This window comes from Eschscholzia californica, unplaced genomic scaffold, assembly GCF_041429995.1.
Source record: "Eschscholzia californica isolate CP2 unplaced genomic scaffold, dmEscCali1.0.p SCAF_1, whole genome shotgun sequence".
Classification (NCBI taxonomy): domain Eukaryota; kingdom Viridiplantae; phylum Streptophyta; class Magnoliopsida; order Ranunculales; family Papaveraceae; genus Eschscholzia; species Eschscholzia californica.
In genome coordinates, this window is record NW_028238198.1 from 9,972,051 (window position 1) to 9,990,307 (window position 18,257).

Genomic DNA, 18,257 nt, shown 5'->3' on the forward strand with positions numbered 1-18,257 from the left:
CTAGTCATTCAAAACACAGAAGCTCTATATTCTGAAGTATGAACTCGTTAAAAACCCGAATAGGCATATAAGGGAAAAAATGGATATAGTAGCTTACCCTGATAAGTCGATACTTGGGTTCGTACTTCTTCGCATTATCAACAGAGTCGTAAATCAAACCAAAACCAGTAGATTTGCCACCACCAAAATGGGTCCTGAATTTAAACACGAATATTGAATTCGGGTCCTTCACTTCATACATTTTTGAAAGCTTCTCTTTCAACTCTGCCTAGAAAAAAAAATGCAATTTATAAGAAACACAAAAACTCTCATATTGAATCCAAATACAACCTAACACTAGAGATTTAGAGCGAGAAATAGATAGTACCTTAGAGACATTTGGTCTTCCTGGGTGAAGAACATCTATGACCTAAACCAATAAAAACAATAACAGAAATGATGGTTTTGTTTGTGATAGTAATAATAGAAATTAGGGTTTACAAGTTAAGAAATAACTACTCACAAATTGCTTCCTGGAGAGAAGTCTGTTGGTCATGAACTTCCTGGTTCGGATGGTTACTGCCTTAGTGTCTGCCATCTTCTCCTTCCTGCAACAAAACCTAAACTCTATCTCCTGCTGTTGTTACCAGAAGAAACGGAGAAAGAGTAGAAGAAGGATGATGTCAAATGAGAATTACTTAAACCCTAATGGGCCCGTGGGCTTCACACTCCATCACATGGGAGTATGGGACATATGTTTGATTTGATCTCCCCGGCAGCCCGGCTACAAACAATATCGCCAATGGGTCTCTCCCATCCAAAGAGTAGTTAACCACCTCACATGGATTAGTCTTTTTTTTTTATGAAAATTGTCAGGTTTCCGATTCCTTGGGCTCTAACGTGGAATACTAAACCTCTTACCACTCCAATAAAGAGTTGTTGGCCTTACAAGGATCAATCGCGCCTACTACTGTCACCAGAGCCGGCCCAAGTATATCGGAGGCCCAAGTGAAATTAAAAATTGAGGCCCCACACAATGGATATTAGAAAAAAATTTAAACAATTCAAAGAGTAGGAATCAAACCCTTGACCTTTTATTAAAGATCTAAACTCTTTACCATTAAGCTACACCTTAAGATACGTTTGAAATTAGTTTAAAGTATAATTAGTTTTTCGAAAGTTACGTACGAAATAAGAAACATGAGGCCCTTGATTATATGGGGCCCAAAGCGACCGCTTTGGTGGCTTTGGTGGCTTTGGTCACGGGCCGCCCCTGGTCGTCACACCAAGACCAATGTAGCACGGTGGCTTTTTAGGCGGCTCATGCAAATCAAAAGTGGCTCAATTAGCCGAGGAGAGGGACGTACAACTTTCTTACTTGGTGTGCGACTCACGATTGACCACCATTATCAAGATTCACATTTGGTGGTTAATTGACCACCATTATCAAGATTCACATTTGGTGGTTAATAGCCTTAACGACACAACAGCTAGAGCTTGGGATTGTATGGTTTGTGTATTATGTAGTCTACTTCACAATGTCTGAATTGAACCTTTCACGAATTAATTTTGAAAGAAAAAATAAAGACAAGACTTTTGCTGAGCTGAAAGCAAGACTGTTACACGGGAAAATATTTTTAAACAAAAAACTCAAAAATAACACTACAAATTTCTAAGATTGAGTTTTACATTTGAGATGCTCTAAGATTCTCACTGGTGTCGTGTTCATCTTCTCCATCAACTGGGGTGTTGTGTGATTCTGGTGAATTAGTGTCTTTGGGACATGGATACACAATCTTTTTAGAAGCTCCAAAAACTAGTGATGGATTCGAACTATTTTTTGGTTACCACAACTTCAAAAATCATAAAGCTAATTTTAGACATAAAAAACTGTTAGCTATTCGAATATCAAACCTTGGCAAACTTCTTATTGTTCGAAAGAATGTCTATCTATTAAGAAGATAATTCCTTACATTAGATTATAACAATATCATCTAAATAGTTTTACATTGTTCGCATCTTAAGAATTTGTACTTCAGTGATAAACCATTTTTCTTCTTCTTTTTCTTCCTCTTGTAGTCCATCATTCAATCATATCAGTTTTACTGTGATGCCCGCATCTTGTTGAGAAGCTTTAAATTTTCCCATGGTTCTTTGTTCTGTACTGAAAATACAAGCACTTTCTATCAGACCTAGTTCAATTTAGCTTGGATTTTCAGTACTTTGGTGGGTTAAAACTTAAAAGTAGTCTATGTTTCTAGCAAGTAGCAACTACGAGTATTTTTGGTTTCTAATTCTTCTGAACTTCAAATCAAGAAACGGAGACTAACCCATGAGCATTTCAACTTTCTGCATCAGGATCTCCCTCTGGATCTGTTTCCCCATCAAGTGTCCCTGCCTCAGCTTCTACTTCTGCTTCTGAGTGTCCCGCTTCCTGACCTGATTCTTCATTTGGACTTAGCTTTGGGTTGTCTTCGGGTGTTTGGGCCCCACTTTGGGATATATTCACACCTACTGCATCCGTGTCCATTTGTACAGCAGACTCGTCGAGTTCCCCTCCACCATCGACATCAGTCGCAGAGGTTGTAGCCTTCGCATCCACAAAACAGAAAAGAAAACTTGAGTAGAAGTACATACATCACTGGGGAAAGAGATGATACAAAACCGCGTAAAAGAAAAATAAGAAAGAAAACAAATTATAAATTTTAATTCTTAAGAACTAAATCATGAGGGAAATAGTGTTCATGAAAAAAAAATAAGCTGTCGATCACTTGAACCAACTATGACATTTCTGTGAGTCTGTTAATGCATGAAACAGTAACTCACTTCCTTTGTAAAAGAGGATAAGTAATAATCATCTGTAGCAGGTCAAAAGAAACTAAGAAGTTCACTGCTCATATTATTTAGATAATTAGATATGCATTATCTACCACAATCACCATGCCAAACTCACAATTTGCTTTATTGGATTCAAATTTATCTGAATAGAGTAATAAACATAAGAAAGCAAGTTGTTACCTGATTGTCTTCAGGTTGCGGCCCACCATCTTTGGCTTCTTCTTTTTTAGCTCGTTTAGACCTTTCACTAGGTTTAGAGTGATATTTGGAACGAACTTCTGGTGGTAGAAGTTCTGGAGGTACAACTCCTTCAATACCTAACTCATTGAACTGAAAAAAACACATAACCAGTTAACTCCAATTAAGATTATCGAAATGATAATAGAAAAAACATAAGCTTTAACAGTACAAGTATAGGACATAATCATACTCGGGAAAATCCTTCCAAGTCTTGCCTAGCTGAGAAACGTAGCCCTTTCCAGCAGTAAACCTGAAGCATGGGTCAGTCAGAACTCAGAAGTCAGAACAGGAGGACGCTCAAATTTGACAAAAAACTAGATCTTAATTGTACTTCAACTGTATGGATATCATATCCACATCCTTTCAAATTATACCCGGTTGTTTTTGTGGTGGTATTCTGCTTCTATTCCAGCAGATGCATCCATCTACAATATTCAATAAAGACAAATGGTTTAGGTAAACTGCTTTATATGTTTTTGGTCTTGAAGGAAAAGACAAGGACAAATTACATTAATAGAAAATAACTATTGTTACGAGAAGACACAAGGAGGGAGCTCACATCTTCAGCCAAGGGTTTCCAGTACTCCATGATAGACGGGGTACGGACACGCTGAGCATCAGTCAGAGCATTCTGCATTTGTAGTAACATAAGCATCAACATAGTGAGAAAACTGTCATAATGACTTGAAAAAAGATGTAAAGTAAATAAATGGAATCTAGTATAATAAACCTAGAGAAGGTAAGAGATATGCTATAGTTAATAGTTCTATGGAAATAAATTGCAGCATATGAGGGACTAAATTCATATAACATAGCATTAACTCCTAAGAATTCCACACAAGAATTACAAAATATAGCATTATAACTAAGAAATAAAATATGAACTAACAAACTACAACAGACGAACTGTTTGTACAGATAGTTCATGATTCACTTCAACAAGTCATGCAAACAAAGACCACCCAATGTACATGTCATGCCTAGTAATAAGAGAAGTCGTGTTGATTAGATTACTCAATGTCTGCCACATTACTGAATGCTGCCCTGCTTAAGATACCTAGCTTCACTTTAACAGCTAAACTTGTAGTACTACAGAACAGTACAAATAAATCATACATACTGGATTTTGGTCTGACCACCTCCACAACTGAGAGAGTTCTTTGTTCCCTAATCTCCAGCGTGGCCGACTGTAGAAAGAGAGCTTAATGTAAGAAAAACAATTGAAAAGCATTTAAAAGTAGTTTTAAGTAAGAAACTCAATTAAAAACAATAAATCTAACCCTATGGATAGTTCATTGTTATAACTAGTAGAGCAGATATGCAGTCTTTCTTCTCTAGATGACAGATCCACTACTGTAACGGGTCCTTGGGGACCGGAAGAGTGGTCAATCCCTAATGCAGACGGCGCTTAATCAAATTCAAATATGAGTAGTCTCTCTACCAAACACTACAGGTTTCCATTAACTAAACAATCAAATGTCAGATTTGTGTTCGAATTTTCTTAGTGGCCAATATGCAGAATTGTTCAAAAAATTCAATAAATCACCTATAAGAATTTCAGTGATAATATCAGGAAAACCGAACTTGGATTAAGAAAAAATTATATTCAAAGCAGCACTGAAGTATCACTTGTATCAAACTCTTTTTCTTAACAAATAAAATGGCTTCTTCACGTATAATTGTCATTAGAAGATAGAATAAAATAAACTAGAAATGGTTTCTATGGGCATCGAAGATGGGTGTGCAGCGACATAAACTTCACAAGAATAAGAACAATATGGATAGAAACCACCAACTACTCGGCATACCGTTTTTTTACTCCATCTTGGCTTGTTTTTTTCTCCAAAGGTTGTTTTTCAAATGGTGGACAACTATCACGTTTCCACCAAACCTGAAAATATGGAATTGGAGGTCTTGATTATCAACTGGAAATAAGTAGAGAGAAGAAATCTAGTATTCGAAAGTTCAAGACAACAGTAAAGGTTTCACAAACAAATGACAAATGAAAAAAAAAATAGTCATGAAGGATATGAGATTGTTCACCCAGTTTTTCTCCCTTTCAAGTATATGTTCAATGCTCTGAAGAAATTCCTTTCCTTTAGGTGGAATCGTCTCAAGAAGCTTCTTCACTCGTTCCTCACATGACCTAATTTCCTCTTTCTGGTACCACAAACAGTTTAAAGATACAAGTACTATCAGGTTTTGCTATTCATCAAAATTCTGTTATCATAGATCCAAAAACAAAACTATACGGTTGACTTCATTTCTAACTGGGAAATTAATGTGAAAAATTTACCTTTGCTCCTATGCTTTCTACTCCTATGATTTCAACTACATACTGAATAATAGCAATAGATAACTGATAGTAAGGAAGTTACCATGCTTTCAGATGGCCCGTCTTTATCATTCTTCCCAGGGGCCTAAGAAAAGAAAAGTAAAGGAATCGATTAAACATAGCTAACAAGTCAAGGAACTCTAATGAATGTAGATAACAACTTATGGAAGAAAACGGAGAACATATTGGATTCACAAGTATTAGAGATGAAGAAGAAAGACATATCATCTGAAGTGTAAAAGAATGCAGCTATGGAACCAAAGCTATGACAATTTACCTTCAGATAATCAAACAAGATGAGGCATTGCACAAGAACATGGCGGCGGAAACTTGGGTCTTTCAGCTGTCAGGATAAATAATTGTATTGAATTGACAAAAAGTACATAGAATAGAGGAATCTCATTTAGACAACTGAAGGAGCCAACTCTAACCTCTAATCCCATCAATTTACTGCTTGTAAGATACTTAATGCTGAAAGCAGCTGCCTCTTCTTCATCAAAATTATTTGCATCCCCGTCATCATCACTTAAAGGTTGAGCCTCAAAAGTATCCAAGACAACCTAACATTGTTTAGACGAGAAAAGCTAGTTTTATTCGAAATCTGGAATAATGAAACAAATAATTCAGAAAAGAAAGATAAACTTATAATGGAAACTTGGCCATACCATTAGATTAGCTGAGAATTTCTGCCACTTTATAGGAGCTACTGTTGATGAAGCTGGGTTACAGAAGTGCTCCTGAATGCAAAATAGATAAATCTATTAGGCAATTATTAAACCAGTAAAATACTGCTCACAGCCAGGTACACTATATATATAGATGAAGCAACGGGGCTGAGGTGAATTTTTAGAGAGAATAATATTTTATTTTTGCATCTAGAATCCTCTGAGCATAAATTACGCAAAAGCAAACCAGGAGTAGAAAGCATAGAGCAAAGGTAAATTTTTCACATTAATTTCCCAGTTAGAAATGAAAATGACCTGCAAACTCCAAAAGGTCTTGTAGAAGTTGAAATCAATAGATATGCCTGAAGAGAAGAGAGGTGAGAAAGTAATTAGCAAAAGGGCTACAAAGGGGGGGGTATTGCACCCTCAAAATTTGCATTGAACATAACATAAAATAGATGAATTAAGTAGAGTATACCCTCAGGGGAGTCCTTCTCATACTTGGTTTCATTGGAAGTATTAAAAACTCCCTTAATATTGACAGCTGTAAACAATAATAGAAAAAAACAAGAGGATTATTGCCCTAGGATTGTTGTAGGAATCAAAGACATAAAAGAAGAATGGACTGAAAATTGAAGAAAATTACCTGAACGTTCTGACAATGGGAAGAAATGAGCCAAGAACGTAAGAATCCGTCCACAGAATACCACATCATTTGCCTAGAAGGCAAAGTTTGGAACATTTAATCCCGAACAGTCAAAATAGTGAATCTGGTGTTCCTTAATTATAAACAATCATCAATTTTTAAGACGTCTAAAATCTCTAACATTTTAGATAGAGATTTGAAGCCCTGAGATGGTTTGCTTTTATGAACAATAGAAGCCTAGTGGCAGCACCAAGGTGTAAGCCTCGATTAGAGCTCAAAACCTAAAGTCTTTTAGCTCTTATAAGCTCTATTTTTAATCGCCGAGGAGCGAGGACTATACATAAGCCGTTTGCACAAGATTAGGAACTCCTCAGAGAAGGAAAATGCCCCAGTAGATTCATTTTGAACTTGTACTATAAATTTCAGTTCTTGACCGCAGATTGAAGTACCAATCTAATTTATTTGCAAAAGTACATTATACATGGGTATCACATTACAAAAATGGTTATGTACTATTCATAACGCATAATAAATTAGTCAATTAAACCCCATGATAAATGATATATTGATATACCACCGTATTACAGAAAAAAGTAAAGGCTGACTTTCACGGCATAAGGTCTCACACATACAACATCGCGTGTGATGTCACCATTAGCAAATTAGAAAAAGAGTATGAGTATCTAAAATTTAGTTTACCATTTACCAGGTTTTTTAGTTATATACATTGATTTTTTCGTCAGGAATTTAGGATTCCTTCTGTTAGTAGGAAAGCCTTAGTTACCAAGATTAGGATTGTTTTCTTCTATTATTAGGAAACTTAATAAGAGAGGGTTGTTCTCCTATGAAGTTGGCAGTGGTCGCTGCGCAACTATATTTATTTTCTTACAGTTATTCAATTACCAGTTGTACCTGATCCCGAATCAAGACAGTTTGCGTCGTAGTATAGAATATAGAAATGCTACAATAATTAAAACTTCAATAATTCCACACACTGCCGGTGACTGATATATATAATTTAAATCCTTCAATCACATTCCTATTGCAAGTTATTTAATGCACTAAGTAACTATTTCACCTTTGAGAGACGGCGAAGAAGTTGATTGCATGTCCTCAACATAACTAGTTTTCCTCGTCCAAATAATTCTTGCTGCACGAAAGTCACCATCATGGGTAAACAAACACAGAAATACTATGCATGTACGATCCTAGCCACAATCATTATTATACACACCTTTCCCAAGATATCTTGTTTACTTTCTATGTAACCGAACACTTCTTTGCAGTCTCTCATAGTAGACATTTCTGTCAAATCTTCCAGCAGCTGGAATACCATACCACCCTCGACATGACCTCTCTCACAAAGATACAGCACAATGTCTAGAACAGAAATAAAAGGATTATGAAACTAAACATTGCAGAACTCATGAAGCTACAGCAAAATAAACAAAATCAATTACAAAATTAGAAGCTGAACACAAAAAGTAAAATAGGAAAAGGGCATGCTGTCAGGCCATAGATTTGTATATCGAACATGTCTCAAATGCATGACTTATGCAATATAAAGCACTTGCTTATGATGTTACCTCCAAATTATGAGACAAAATACTAAACAGAAAATGTACGGAAGCAATACACTGAGCCCGTAAGCCATACTTGAGGTTGTGAGAAATATTTAATTTTTTTTTTGAAAATTAGATTGAATATATAAGGAGAAGAACTATATACAAGTGGTGGGGATACCTGGGCGATGTCTCACATCATCCAAGTATCCCAATTTAATACTGCTTCAAGATAAGATACATTCTTATATTTCTCTATTCTCCTAATCCAAGTAAAGATTATGCCCTTCACATCTTCAATGTCGACTGAAGAGTTAAGGTTTTTCTCTTTAAAGATCTTGTTATTCCTGTCGCTCCATATGCTCCATATGATCGCTGCGGGGACTAGTTGCCACACTTCCCTTCTATGCTTTTTCTTATACAGCCCATCCCATTGTGTGACCATGTGATTGATAGCGTTAGGGGTACACCATTGACCGCCCAAAGATTGGATAAAGAAGCCCCACAGGTTTGATGCCACCTTGCATTGCAGGAACAAGTGTTCCAACGATTCTTCCTCTAACTTACATAAGATGCATCTATTAGGTATCTGGAATCCTCTTCTTTTCAACGCATCCACCGTGGGAATTTTGCGCAAAAGAGTTGCCCACATGAAGAAACCCACCCTGGGAGGCAGAGCTTTTACCCACACCTAGTTAGAGACGCATTGCTCAAGCAGACTGTCGTCTATGTCCAGTCTCTTATAGCAATTTGACACAGATAGTGGCTCTTTCTCCTCAAAGCGCCATATTCTTGTATCCGTTCCTTCTCCCCAGCTGACTTCATGGAGAATTTGCAGAAGATGGACATACTGTTGGAGTTCCCAATCATTCAAATTTCTTCTAACTCTTATATCCCACTCCCTATTGATACTGTTGAACACCTCTGCGACAGTTGCTTTCGGTCTCATAGCCAGTCTATAGATACTAGGGAAAGTAGCTTGCAATGTTTCAGTCCCCAGCCATAAGTCCGTCCAAAACTCAATTTTTGTCCCATCACCTAACCTCCACTTAGTGAGGCTATGGTACTTTCCTACATTAGATAAAATGCCTTTCCAGACCCCACATCCATAGGAAGTTCTTTTACATTTATCTATCCATTCTTTATGGTTCTTACCATACTTGCCACTTATAACCTTTTGCCACAGTTGATCCTTTTCATGATCCATTCTCCATAGCCATTTGGTAAGGAGGGCTTGATTCATAATTGCTAAGTTTTTTACCCCCATACCTCCTTTAGCTCTGCTGGTAGAGAGTTGCTGCCACTTCATCCAGTGAAGGCTCTTCTGGTGCAAATTGTTGTTCCAAAAGAACGAACACATCTTCTGCTCAATGCTTTTAAGAACTCCTTTTGGTATTGAAAACAGAGATAGGTAATAAGTTGGTAAAGCCTGGAGGACTGACTTAAGGAGCTATGTTGGAAAAGTCGGCAAGGGGGACTAGTCGGCGGACTTGGGACTAAGCATAGTCGCTACTAGTCGTATTTACACGGGACTAGTCGTAGAATATAAATATATAATTATATATAGATATAAATATAAGTATTTGGTCTTAATGAAGTATAAACACTAAAAATTCATCCCTAAGAAGCACACATATAATTATCAACAAGTTCTACAACATTAATGAAGTATAAAACACTAACAACTAACATTTATTTGAGTTAATAGAGAAAAAGAGTAGAATATGGGTTCTAAAAAAGAAATAGTAAAAAAAGATTGAGAAGATAGAGAAACTTGGAATCTTGTTTGGAGAGCAAGAAAACTTCAAAATTACTTCAATCTGGTTATAATGATATTTGGAGGGGAGAGAAAGGGTGAAAAGCCGAATGAGCAAATCCTAAACCACCTTTGTCGATTTGAGCAAAAGAAAAAAAGGCTCAGCTAAATAATCCCGACTTGCCCGACTAGTCGACTCGGTCCTAGTCGGACCAAGTCGGGGATTTACTCGGAATTCCACGGGACTAGGGTTTTGGCTCCTAGTCGAGTCGGCAAGATGGGGACTGAGGAGTAGTCGGGGTGTACTCGGGGATTAATCCCGACTTTTTCTTCATAGTTAAGGAGGGTTATCTTACCCCCTTTAGACAGGGTACGACCTTTCCATGAAGCTAATCTCTTGTTAATCCTTTCTATCACAGGATCCCAAAGCTTCTTAGACTTATAGGTCTCTCCCAGGGGTAGGCCAAGATAAGATGTGGGTAGGCAACCAACCTTGCATCCAAAATCCTTAATCATTTCATGATTCATATTCTAGTCGCCCACTTTGGTAGCACTATAAATATAAGATTTCAGCATGTTCACCTTAAGGCCAGATGAGATTTCATACCAAATGAGGATATCTCTCAGATATCTTAATTGGCTACCATCCTCATCTATGAAGAATAGGGTGTCATCCGCAAATTGCAGGTGATTTATTCTTTCCCCATCATTATGCACGTTAAAACCTTTTACCCAACCTTCTCTCCCAGCTACCTGCAGACATTGACTGAGGACTTCAGCCACAAGCAAGAAAAGGAGGGGAGACAGGGGGTCCCCTTGTCTAATTCCTCTAGAACTTTGAAAGACCTCCGAAGGCCTACCATTAATCAGGACAGAGAAGGTTGCAGTCGAAATACAGGAGTAAATCCAACTTCTCCATTTGTATCCAAACCCCATTCTTTCCATAGTTTTGTATAGGAAGTCCCAACTAATTCTATCATATGCCCTTTCCAAATCAGCCTTCACTACTAACCCACTGGTGCCTGCTTTCCTTCTGGAATCAATCAACTCATTAGCTATCAACACTCCATCCAGGATCTGTCTTCCATTAACAAACGCTCCCTGGAAAGGTGAAATTAGGCTGCCCAATACTCTAGACAACCTTGAGGCCAGGACTTTAGAGACAATCTTATAGGCTCCTCCCACCAAACTGATTGGTCTGTACTCTTTGAAGCTGGAGCTATGATGGGTTTTGGGAATAAGTACAATGAAGGTATGATTCAGCCTCCAGTGGAAGTGAGCTCCGGACATAAACTCACATATCATTTCCATCAGGATGGTTTTAATGATATCCCATGTTCTCATAAAAAAGGATATAGGAAAACCATCCGGCCCAGGAGCCTTGTCCTTAGCTAGCTCCTTAAGTGCACACAACACTTCCTCCTCTGATATATCTGCTTCCAGAAGGTCAGCTTCTACACCAGACAAGGAAGGAAGATGCATGTTGTCTAGGCCTGGCCGCCACATTCTCGGTTCCTCATACAAGTTACTAAAGTATGTGACAGCCTCCCTTCTGATCTCCTCCTCCTCAGATAATGCTGTCTCTTCCTTCATAATTACACTTATTCTGTTTTGTCTTTTCCTGCACTTCAATATCTTATGGAAATATGATGTGTTCCTGTCCCCTGCCTTTAACCACTGTAGCCTGGATTTCTGCCTTAGGCTAATCTCCTCGAGGCTAAGTAACTTCTCCAAATTGGCCTTCATCAGATTCTTTGAAGTGAACTCACTATTAGATAGACCTTGGCTTTCCTCTTTCACCTCTAAATCCTTAATACCGTTCTGCAACTCATTGAATTCCTTAGAGAAGCATCTGAACTTCTCTCTCGACCAAGCTTTGAGTTTATCTTTCAGGAATTGAAGTTTGGTCCATAGTGTGTGCCCAGCTGAGGTTCCAGAAGGACCCTCTTGCCACCAACTAGCTATGTTGTCCTTGAAATCTTTATCCAACATCCACACCTCCTCCATCCTGAAAGGTGGGGGGTTGGTCTGATCAATCTCAGCTCGAAGCAAAAGGGGAGTATGGTCTGATGTAGGTCTTGGTAGCACAATTTGTTCAACCCCAGGGAACTTATCCTCCCAAGACCCATTAATCAAGAATCTATCCAACACACACAAAGTAGGGGATTCTTGGTTGTTTGTCCAGGTGAATTCCAGACCTTGCTTGGGCAGATCTAACATAGCATTCCTATCAACCCAATCTCCAAAATCTCTCATAGCAGGTGAGATTGCAGAATTACCTTTCTTTTCATGGAGGAAACGGATTACGTTGAAGTCACCACCTACACACCAAGGTTTATCCCAGGTTGCTGCTACTAAGTCTAGTTCAGTCCATAAGTCTTTCCTCATAGAGTTCACACAAGGTCCGTAGACACCAGTAAAAACCCATTCAAAATTATCATTCATATTCTTAAACAAAAGAGAGATGCTATACTTGCCTTTCAATACATCACACATTGACACGGCAAGTGAATCCCAAAGACACAAAATACCCCCTGAGGCGCCCTCAGAGGGAATCCCATCCCACCCACACACATCTGAACCCCACAAACTACGAAATAAAGAAGGCTGAAAATCACTAACTTTTGATTCCTGAATACATAACAACGAAATATCAAACTGTCTAACTAGTCTACGTACTGCTAACTTCTTGCCTGGCTTACCCAAGCCCCTAACATTCCAGCTTAGAATGTTCAGGGGCATCGATCAGCCTCGTCCCCTTGACCTGAGTTCTTCTTCTCCTTCTTGACTCTCCCGGACTTCCTCTTCCTGTCGACTGATCCCCGAACGACTTTCTTCATCACAACTCTTTTCTTCATCTTCTTGCCTTTGCCTCTGCTAGATCCTTCTTCTGGTTCCTGGTCCAAAGAGCCAACATAAGGTACGATCGCTCTGCATTCTAGCTCCTGTCCTGATGGAGGGGCGATGACTGATAGTGGTTCTACTATCATAGCTTCCTCATCTTCGGTGGTGTCTTTATTCTTAAGACCCACCTCAATGTTCTCCTCCCTAAGGATTTGGATCACCCTCTCATACTCTTCCCCCCCTGAGAAACCAAGATTAGCTCCGGTTCAAAGGAGGTGTTCCATCCTCTAATCTTCATTCATGATAACAAACTTCTTCGCAGAATCCTCTGCTTGGGCCTCAACTTTAGGATCCACTGCCTTACCTCCTATCTTGATACCTGATGATTTCCTCACCACTTTCTTCTTAGGGCCTTCTCTAGACTTAGGAGACGAGTGGGATGTTCCTTTCCGTTTCCTAACATAGGTAATTCCTTTGGCCCACTTGTTTGCACTATTCACCAAATCGGTCATAGCTTTGACCATTTCTTGACGAATTTCAATTCCAATCATATCCTTCATTCCCGCCAACTTTTTTGAAATGTCGTCTGGGTCGAGTTGGATAACCGTTCCCGCTTGTGCTTTTCCTTTCCTGGGATCTCTGACAAAAGGTGTTTCTGTCGCCTCTGCAGCCGATTCTGTCTGATTCACTGTAGCATCGCCCACCTTACTGCCGTTTCCACCCACCGACCGTCCTACATTGTCTCCTTTGTCGTTATCCGTCCTCTTTTCCGGGACAGATTGATCACTCGCCGGCGGTGGAATTTCCGATACTGTTGCCGTATCCTTGTGGTGCCTGATCCTCTCATGCTTCTCACAGATCGTGATGGTTTTAAAATCTATGTTATAGCCAACTCCATCCACTAAAAGAACTTTTCTTTCAGCCAACTTTCCCCCATTCTTAACTTCCACATTGACTGAAGCAAACTTGAGATTTTTCAGAAACAGAGTATCCTTCTCAATCTCGATAACTTCCCCTAAATCTGCTACCAGATCAGAGAACACCCTTTCGTTCCACAAGTTAAACGGAATACCATACATTCGTACCTCCACCAACTGTTGGGTGATGACCACCGAGTTATAGTCTGGAGTCCATGGCCTGAAGTAGATCGAGCCCCTAGCAAAAGGGTGAATCACCGACCTAACCTCCTTCAGGACCTCAAGGGAGGACTTAGACCAAATAATTGCATCCTCTTCAGTGAACGGACGTATCACAAAGTCCGACGATCCAATGATGTTCCTAACAACCACTTCCACATCCTTCCACCTACTATCATGGCATTCAACCGACACAACCATAGTTTTGGACCAATCCACCAAATGAATCTCAGACGAAGCCATTAGAGGGTTAGAAGAAGAGGGGGGAGACAGAGAAGGTACTTTCGAGGAGAGAGAAGAGGGTTTGGGGATGGAATAGTTGTGGTACTTACCTCCTTGCTGAATTTGAGCTTTATAGGCATGTGACCTCTCCTTATGACGTCTTTTCGTATTTCCACCCGTTGGAGCAGGCCTAGCCGCGCCGGCTATTGCCGCCGTCACCTGTTGCTCTTCCACCTCGGTATCTACTAAGACGTCAAATCTGTTACTGGTATCCACTTTATTGGGTGTTATCCTATTCCCCAGATGGATCTTAGAGTAAGGAATGGAAGGGAGCACCCTCAGTCCTATGTTACCCGGAGTTGCTTTTTTGGCCTGAAAACCAACCTCCACCAAGGCCTTTAACTCCGCCGCCATAAGCCTCCACCCACTGGCGTTAATCCCCATTGGGATGCAGACCGACTTCCTACTATTGTTACCTTCCCCTACCCTATGAGCCCAAATGAACTCACCCCTGGAGTTAGCCATACTTTCCCATAACCAGAGAGAGGAGCCATCTCTAAATCTAGACATCTTCCTGTCTAGGATATTTCTTTCTCTATCCTTAGCCAACTCCGATAGGAAAACCGACAAACTCACTATACCGGAAGCCAGAAGATCAATACTCCATTCCCTAAAGAAACCAAGCTCAGACACACCACACCTACCATATCTAGACCTAGAGAGAAGATAACGTTTTTGTTCTATTTTAATATTTTTACCGACCATGGTTGTCTTTGACTAAGGCCGGTGAGACGGTACTCCCTTTTGATGCAACTCAGGTCACCAGACGGCGCTATACCAGAATCCAAGATTCTGTGCAATGGCAGTAGCGGTGGGCTGGTTTCCTGCGATCTCCAGGGAAGAGTACCATAAAGGTCATTACAGCTAATTATAAAATGGTAATACCCATCTCATATCTCACTCGAAGGTTAAGAAAATCATGTATTTTCACAGTTTTATTTGGCCCAACTATTTGTTTCGTGTCTCATCATTACGTGAACAGAGAACACAATAAATCTATCGGAGTACGACGGTACAAGACATACTACATGACTAACAATCCGTACTGTTAAAGATGACAGCTGCTTACCAAGAAGACGTGGTATTTGCCCCTGGTTACTGTCATCGTCATCAATTGACTTTCCGAACTGCATGATCTGTTCTCCAGACCGAACTGCCGAAGACTGCATCAACAGACAAACCTCAAGACAACAAACAGGCATAGTAACAAAAAGGAGCAAGTTCAAGAGTTCTAAATTGAATAATGAGCATTTAATAGAAAACCAACAGAATATTCACGTCAGTTCCTACTTATGAAGAAAAAAATTCTCTATTCGAGGACAAACTCAAGTAAATATCCTGCATACTGAAAATCATATTATGTTCTTTGTCCTGATGAGAGAGCTGAGTGTGGCAAATTGGTTACATACATTCTTCACATACTACATGCTAGTTTTTATATGCCAGATTCTGTCACCAGAGGAAAGGCACCCCTACGACTAAACAACATCAAAGTTACGTGTGGAATACTTGGATACTCGTCTCTATACTCAAATACTCTCATCCGATAATTATTGTCAGTTTTTTAGTTCAATGGTACAATGTAGGTTTATGCATCTTGCCTACACTTGAATACGATATGTTAGGATCAATGGGTAAAAGATCTATATTGACATCATTAGTATGAACTACGGTTGATCTAAAATAAGAAAATTGGAATTATTAACAAAAAGGACAAAATAACTAAGACAATAGATATTCATTTGTGAGCTTTGTACCAGTTTTGGCTTTTTGACACTTCATACCGATACTCGTACGATTATTCATGTTTTTTTTAGTAATGTCAGCATGGTTTTAATAGAGGACTAAGAACCTCACCACTAGTGACTGAATCCAACTCAAAGTTGTGGACAAGGACAATAATACAAGTTACCCCCTTCCATAGAGGGCTATACACATCATTATATACGTTACGAATGCATAATTAATGTTACCTCATCGCCAAACAAAACTATAGTCTCCAAAAACAGATGATTAAATTTAAAAACACATTTACCCTCCGGCCTCCGCTCCATATAATCAGATATCTTTTTTATTTGGAAAAGCATCTAACTGAACTCTTTACAATCAACAGAAAAGAAAGAGACTGTGACCTTCATGCACACGAGGACCTCGGCTAAGAGATATATGAGTCATTGTCCATCATAAAAAACAAAAAAAAAACATGAAAATAAGCAGGTAAACATGAAACACAATAGCAACTTACAACCAATTCCTGGAGTAACGTTCTGAGTGCATTTTCCAATGCCTGATTCTCATCTTGGACTAGAACTGTTTGCCTCTGTTATAAGAAATAAGCAAAGCAAATAGTTCAGTCAGACTAAACAAAAGAAGAAAATGTTGAAACCATGATTAAAGACCATTCTAATGACCCCAATTAGCTGCATATAGAGAGGTTTTATTTATACTAGAGAAAATTTTACGATTTCTAATAACAATTTAGTTTCCCCTAAAGTCTATCAGTTCTATAAGAGGATTTTAACTGATCAAATTCAGTCCCTTTGTACAAACAAATCATTTGATGTCCAAATTTCATAAAATGCAAATGTTGAAAGTATGACTACCTGAGGTTTTATAGCTTCTTGCACTGTTTGGAGAGCAAAATTTGCTGGTGGTCCAGGTTGAAGTATAGCACTTCTAAATATTTCCTGACAATAAGAAACAAATAAAAAATTTCAACAATAAACCAAGACCTAGATCCAAAAATGCACAAAAAAAAAGAAAAAGATTCTGAATTCGTTATTATTAGAATTTTATGAAGCTCAAGGATTAAACTAACGGCATGAATCAAGAGAGTCACTTTGAACTACTTGATATAACCCCTACTAAAAATTAGATTTTGTGGATCAAAATAGTACGTGAAGCGAGGAAAAAAACCCTAGAAACAGATAATATATTACAGAGAGGGATAAAGAGAGAGAGAGTAGTAATAGAGCTTAACGAGAATTCTGTCTCTTTCGGCGTGGCTAGAAATGTGAATTGGGGTTCGGTCTTTCTGATGCTGGTGAAGGAGAATACGAAGCCCTGGAGGAGCTTCCGCCATTGTAGAGAGAGAAAGAGAGAGAGAGAGAGAGGGAAGAAGAAATTCGCAGTCTTTAAATCTAGCTATGTAGTGAGGGATGACTGATTTTCAGGATACTTCCATTAAAACCCAACCTTACACCTCGTTGACACTTCTTAGCTGCAGGTGCAGGGCCAAAATTACTCAAAATGTTGTAGGATTGTGTTGACAAACGTTCCTACTACTAATGATATTGTTATCTTTGGTATTTCACTATGTTACGAGAACGTGGTTAAATTTTATCAAAAATAGGGTATTTTACGTTTTGCTGACGGGAGATTATTCTACAACACATACTTTCAAGTTAAGTTTGTAGTACAGTGTGGCGTTAATGTGTTATAGAATTTTGCAAACTAACTTTCATTGTCGCGAACAATATTATCCATTACAACTTCAAGTCTCCCGGATAGCTCCACTATGGAAGATGCTTAAACTTTTATAAGGATACCACACTGTCTCTCGCACTCGGTAAGAACTTGTTTTACAACAAGTGCATTAGATGTATATCTATGTACAATTCGGTCTCGCATTAGATGTATATCTATGTACAATTTGGTCGAAGCCAATTTGAGGAAAGAATCTACTAGGATATAAATCTCTTTTCCACAAAAGGTTTTTCTATGTCAAATTTTCCTAGAGAGATTTGACAAAAATATAATATCTTTTTTGAAATGCAAAAAAAGGAAAACCCAAAATAATACAATTCCCTCACCAAATTTGAAATGGTTGCATAAATGACTTCATTCAAATGGTATTGGATTGTACCAAACCTTCCTTTGGAGACTAGCCCCTAAGGCCCTAATACATCCTGTATTTGTACAATCTTGTATAAACCTTAAATAACTAGCTACACATTAGTTGATGTAACCTCTTT

The 18,257-nt window shown here is 38.7% G+C and overlaps 2 protein-coding genes across 5 annotated transcripts in view; both read right to left on the bottom strand.

Moving 5' to 3' along the window:
- LOC147563974 (small ribosomal subunit protein eS24z) overlaps positions 1-896 on the bottom strand; it is a 37,595-nt gene extending 36,699 nt beyond the window's left edge. The window contains exons 1-3 of one of the 2 annotated variants that reach the window (XM_086642694.1): positions 503-767; positions 368-409; positions 98-268 (exon numbers count right to left, since the gene is read on the bottom strand). In XM_086642694.1, coding sequence (XP_086498820.1) covers positions 98-268; positions 368-409; positions 503-577 — 288 coding nt within the window. In that variant the 5' untranslated portion in view covers positions 578-767. Of the gene's footprint in view, positions 1-97; positions 269-367; positions 410-502 lie in introns of both variants that reach the window. The other variant, XM_086642690.1, reaches the window with a different exon arrangement.
- Positions 897-1,909: 1,013 nt separating this feature from the next.
- THO1 (nuclear matrix protein-like protein) lies at positions 1,910-17,653 on the bottom strand. Of its 3 annotated transcripts, none has more exons than XM_086642513.1 (22): positions 17,264-17,595; positions 16,887-16,970; positions 16,529-16,603; positions 15,353-15,446; positions 7,938-8,083; positions 7,782-7,853; positions 6,704-6,776; positions 6,536-6,601; positions 6,373-6,419; positions 6,058-6,129; positions 5,824-5,952; positions 5,670-5,735; positions 5,436-5,477; positions 5,101-5,217; positions 4,866-4,948; positions 4,178-4,244; positions 3,617-3,688; positions 3,432-3,482; positions 3,248-3,307; positions 2,998-3,147; positions 2,310-2,569; positions 1,910-2,138 (listed from the first exon to the last, which is right to left on the bottom strand). In XM_086642513.1, the coding sequence occupies exons 1-21, from the start codon at positions 17,363-17,365 to the stop codon at positions 2,321-2,323; spliced, it is 1,917 nt and encodes a 638-aa protein (XP_086498639.1). In that variant the 5' UTR covers positions 17,366-17,595; the 3' UTR covers positions 1,910-2,138; positions 2,310-2,320. The 3 variants fall into 3 exon arrangements, with proteins under 3 accessions (XP_086498639.1, XP_086498633.1, XP_086498625.1); XM_086642507.1 differs by having other exon boundaries at positions 1,910-2,143; XM_086642499.1 differs by having other exon boundaries at positions 1,910-2,569; positions 17,264-17,653.
- Between the last annotated feature and the right edge of the window lie 604 nt (positions 17,654-18,257).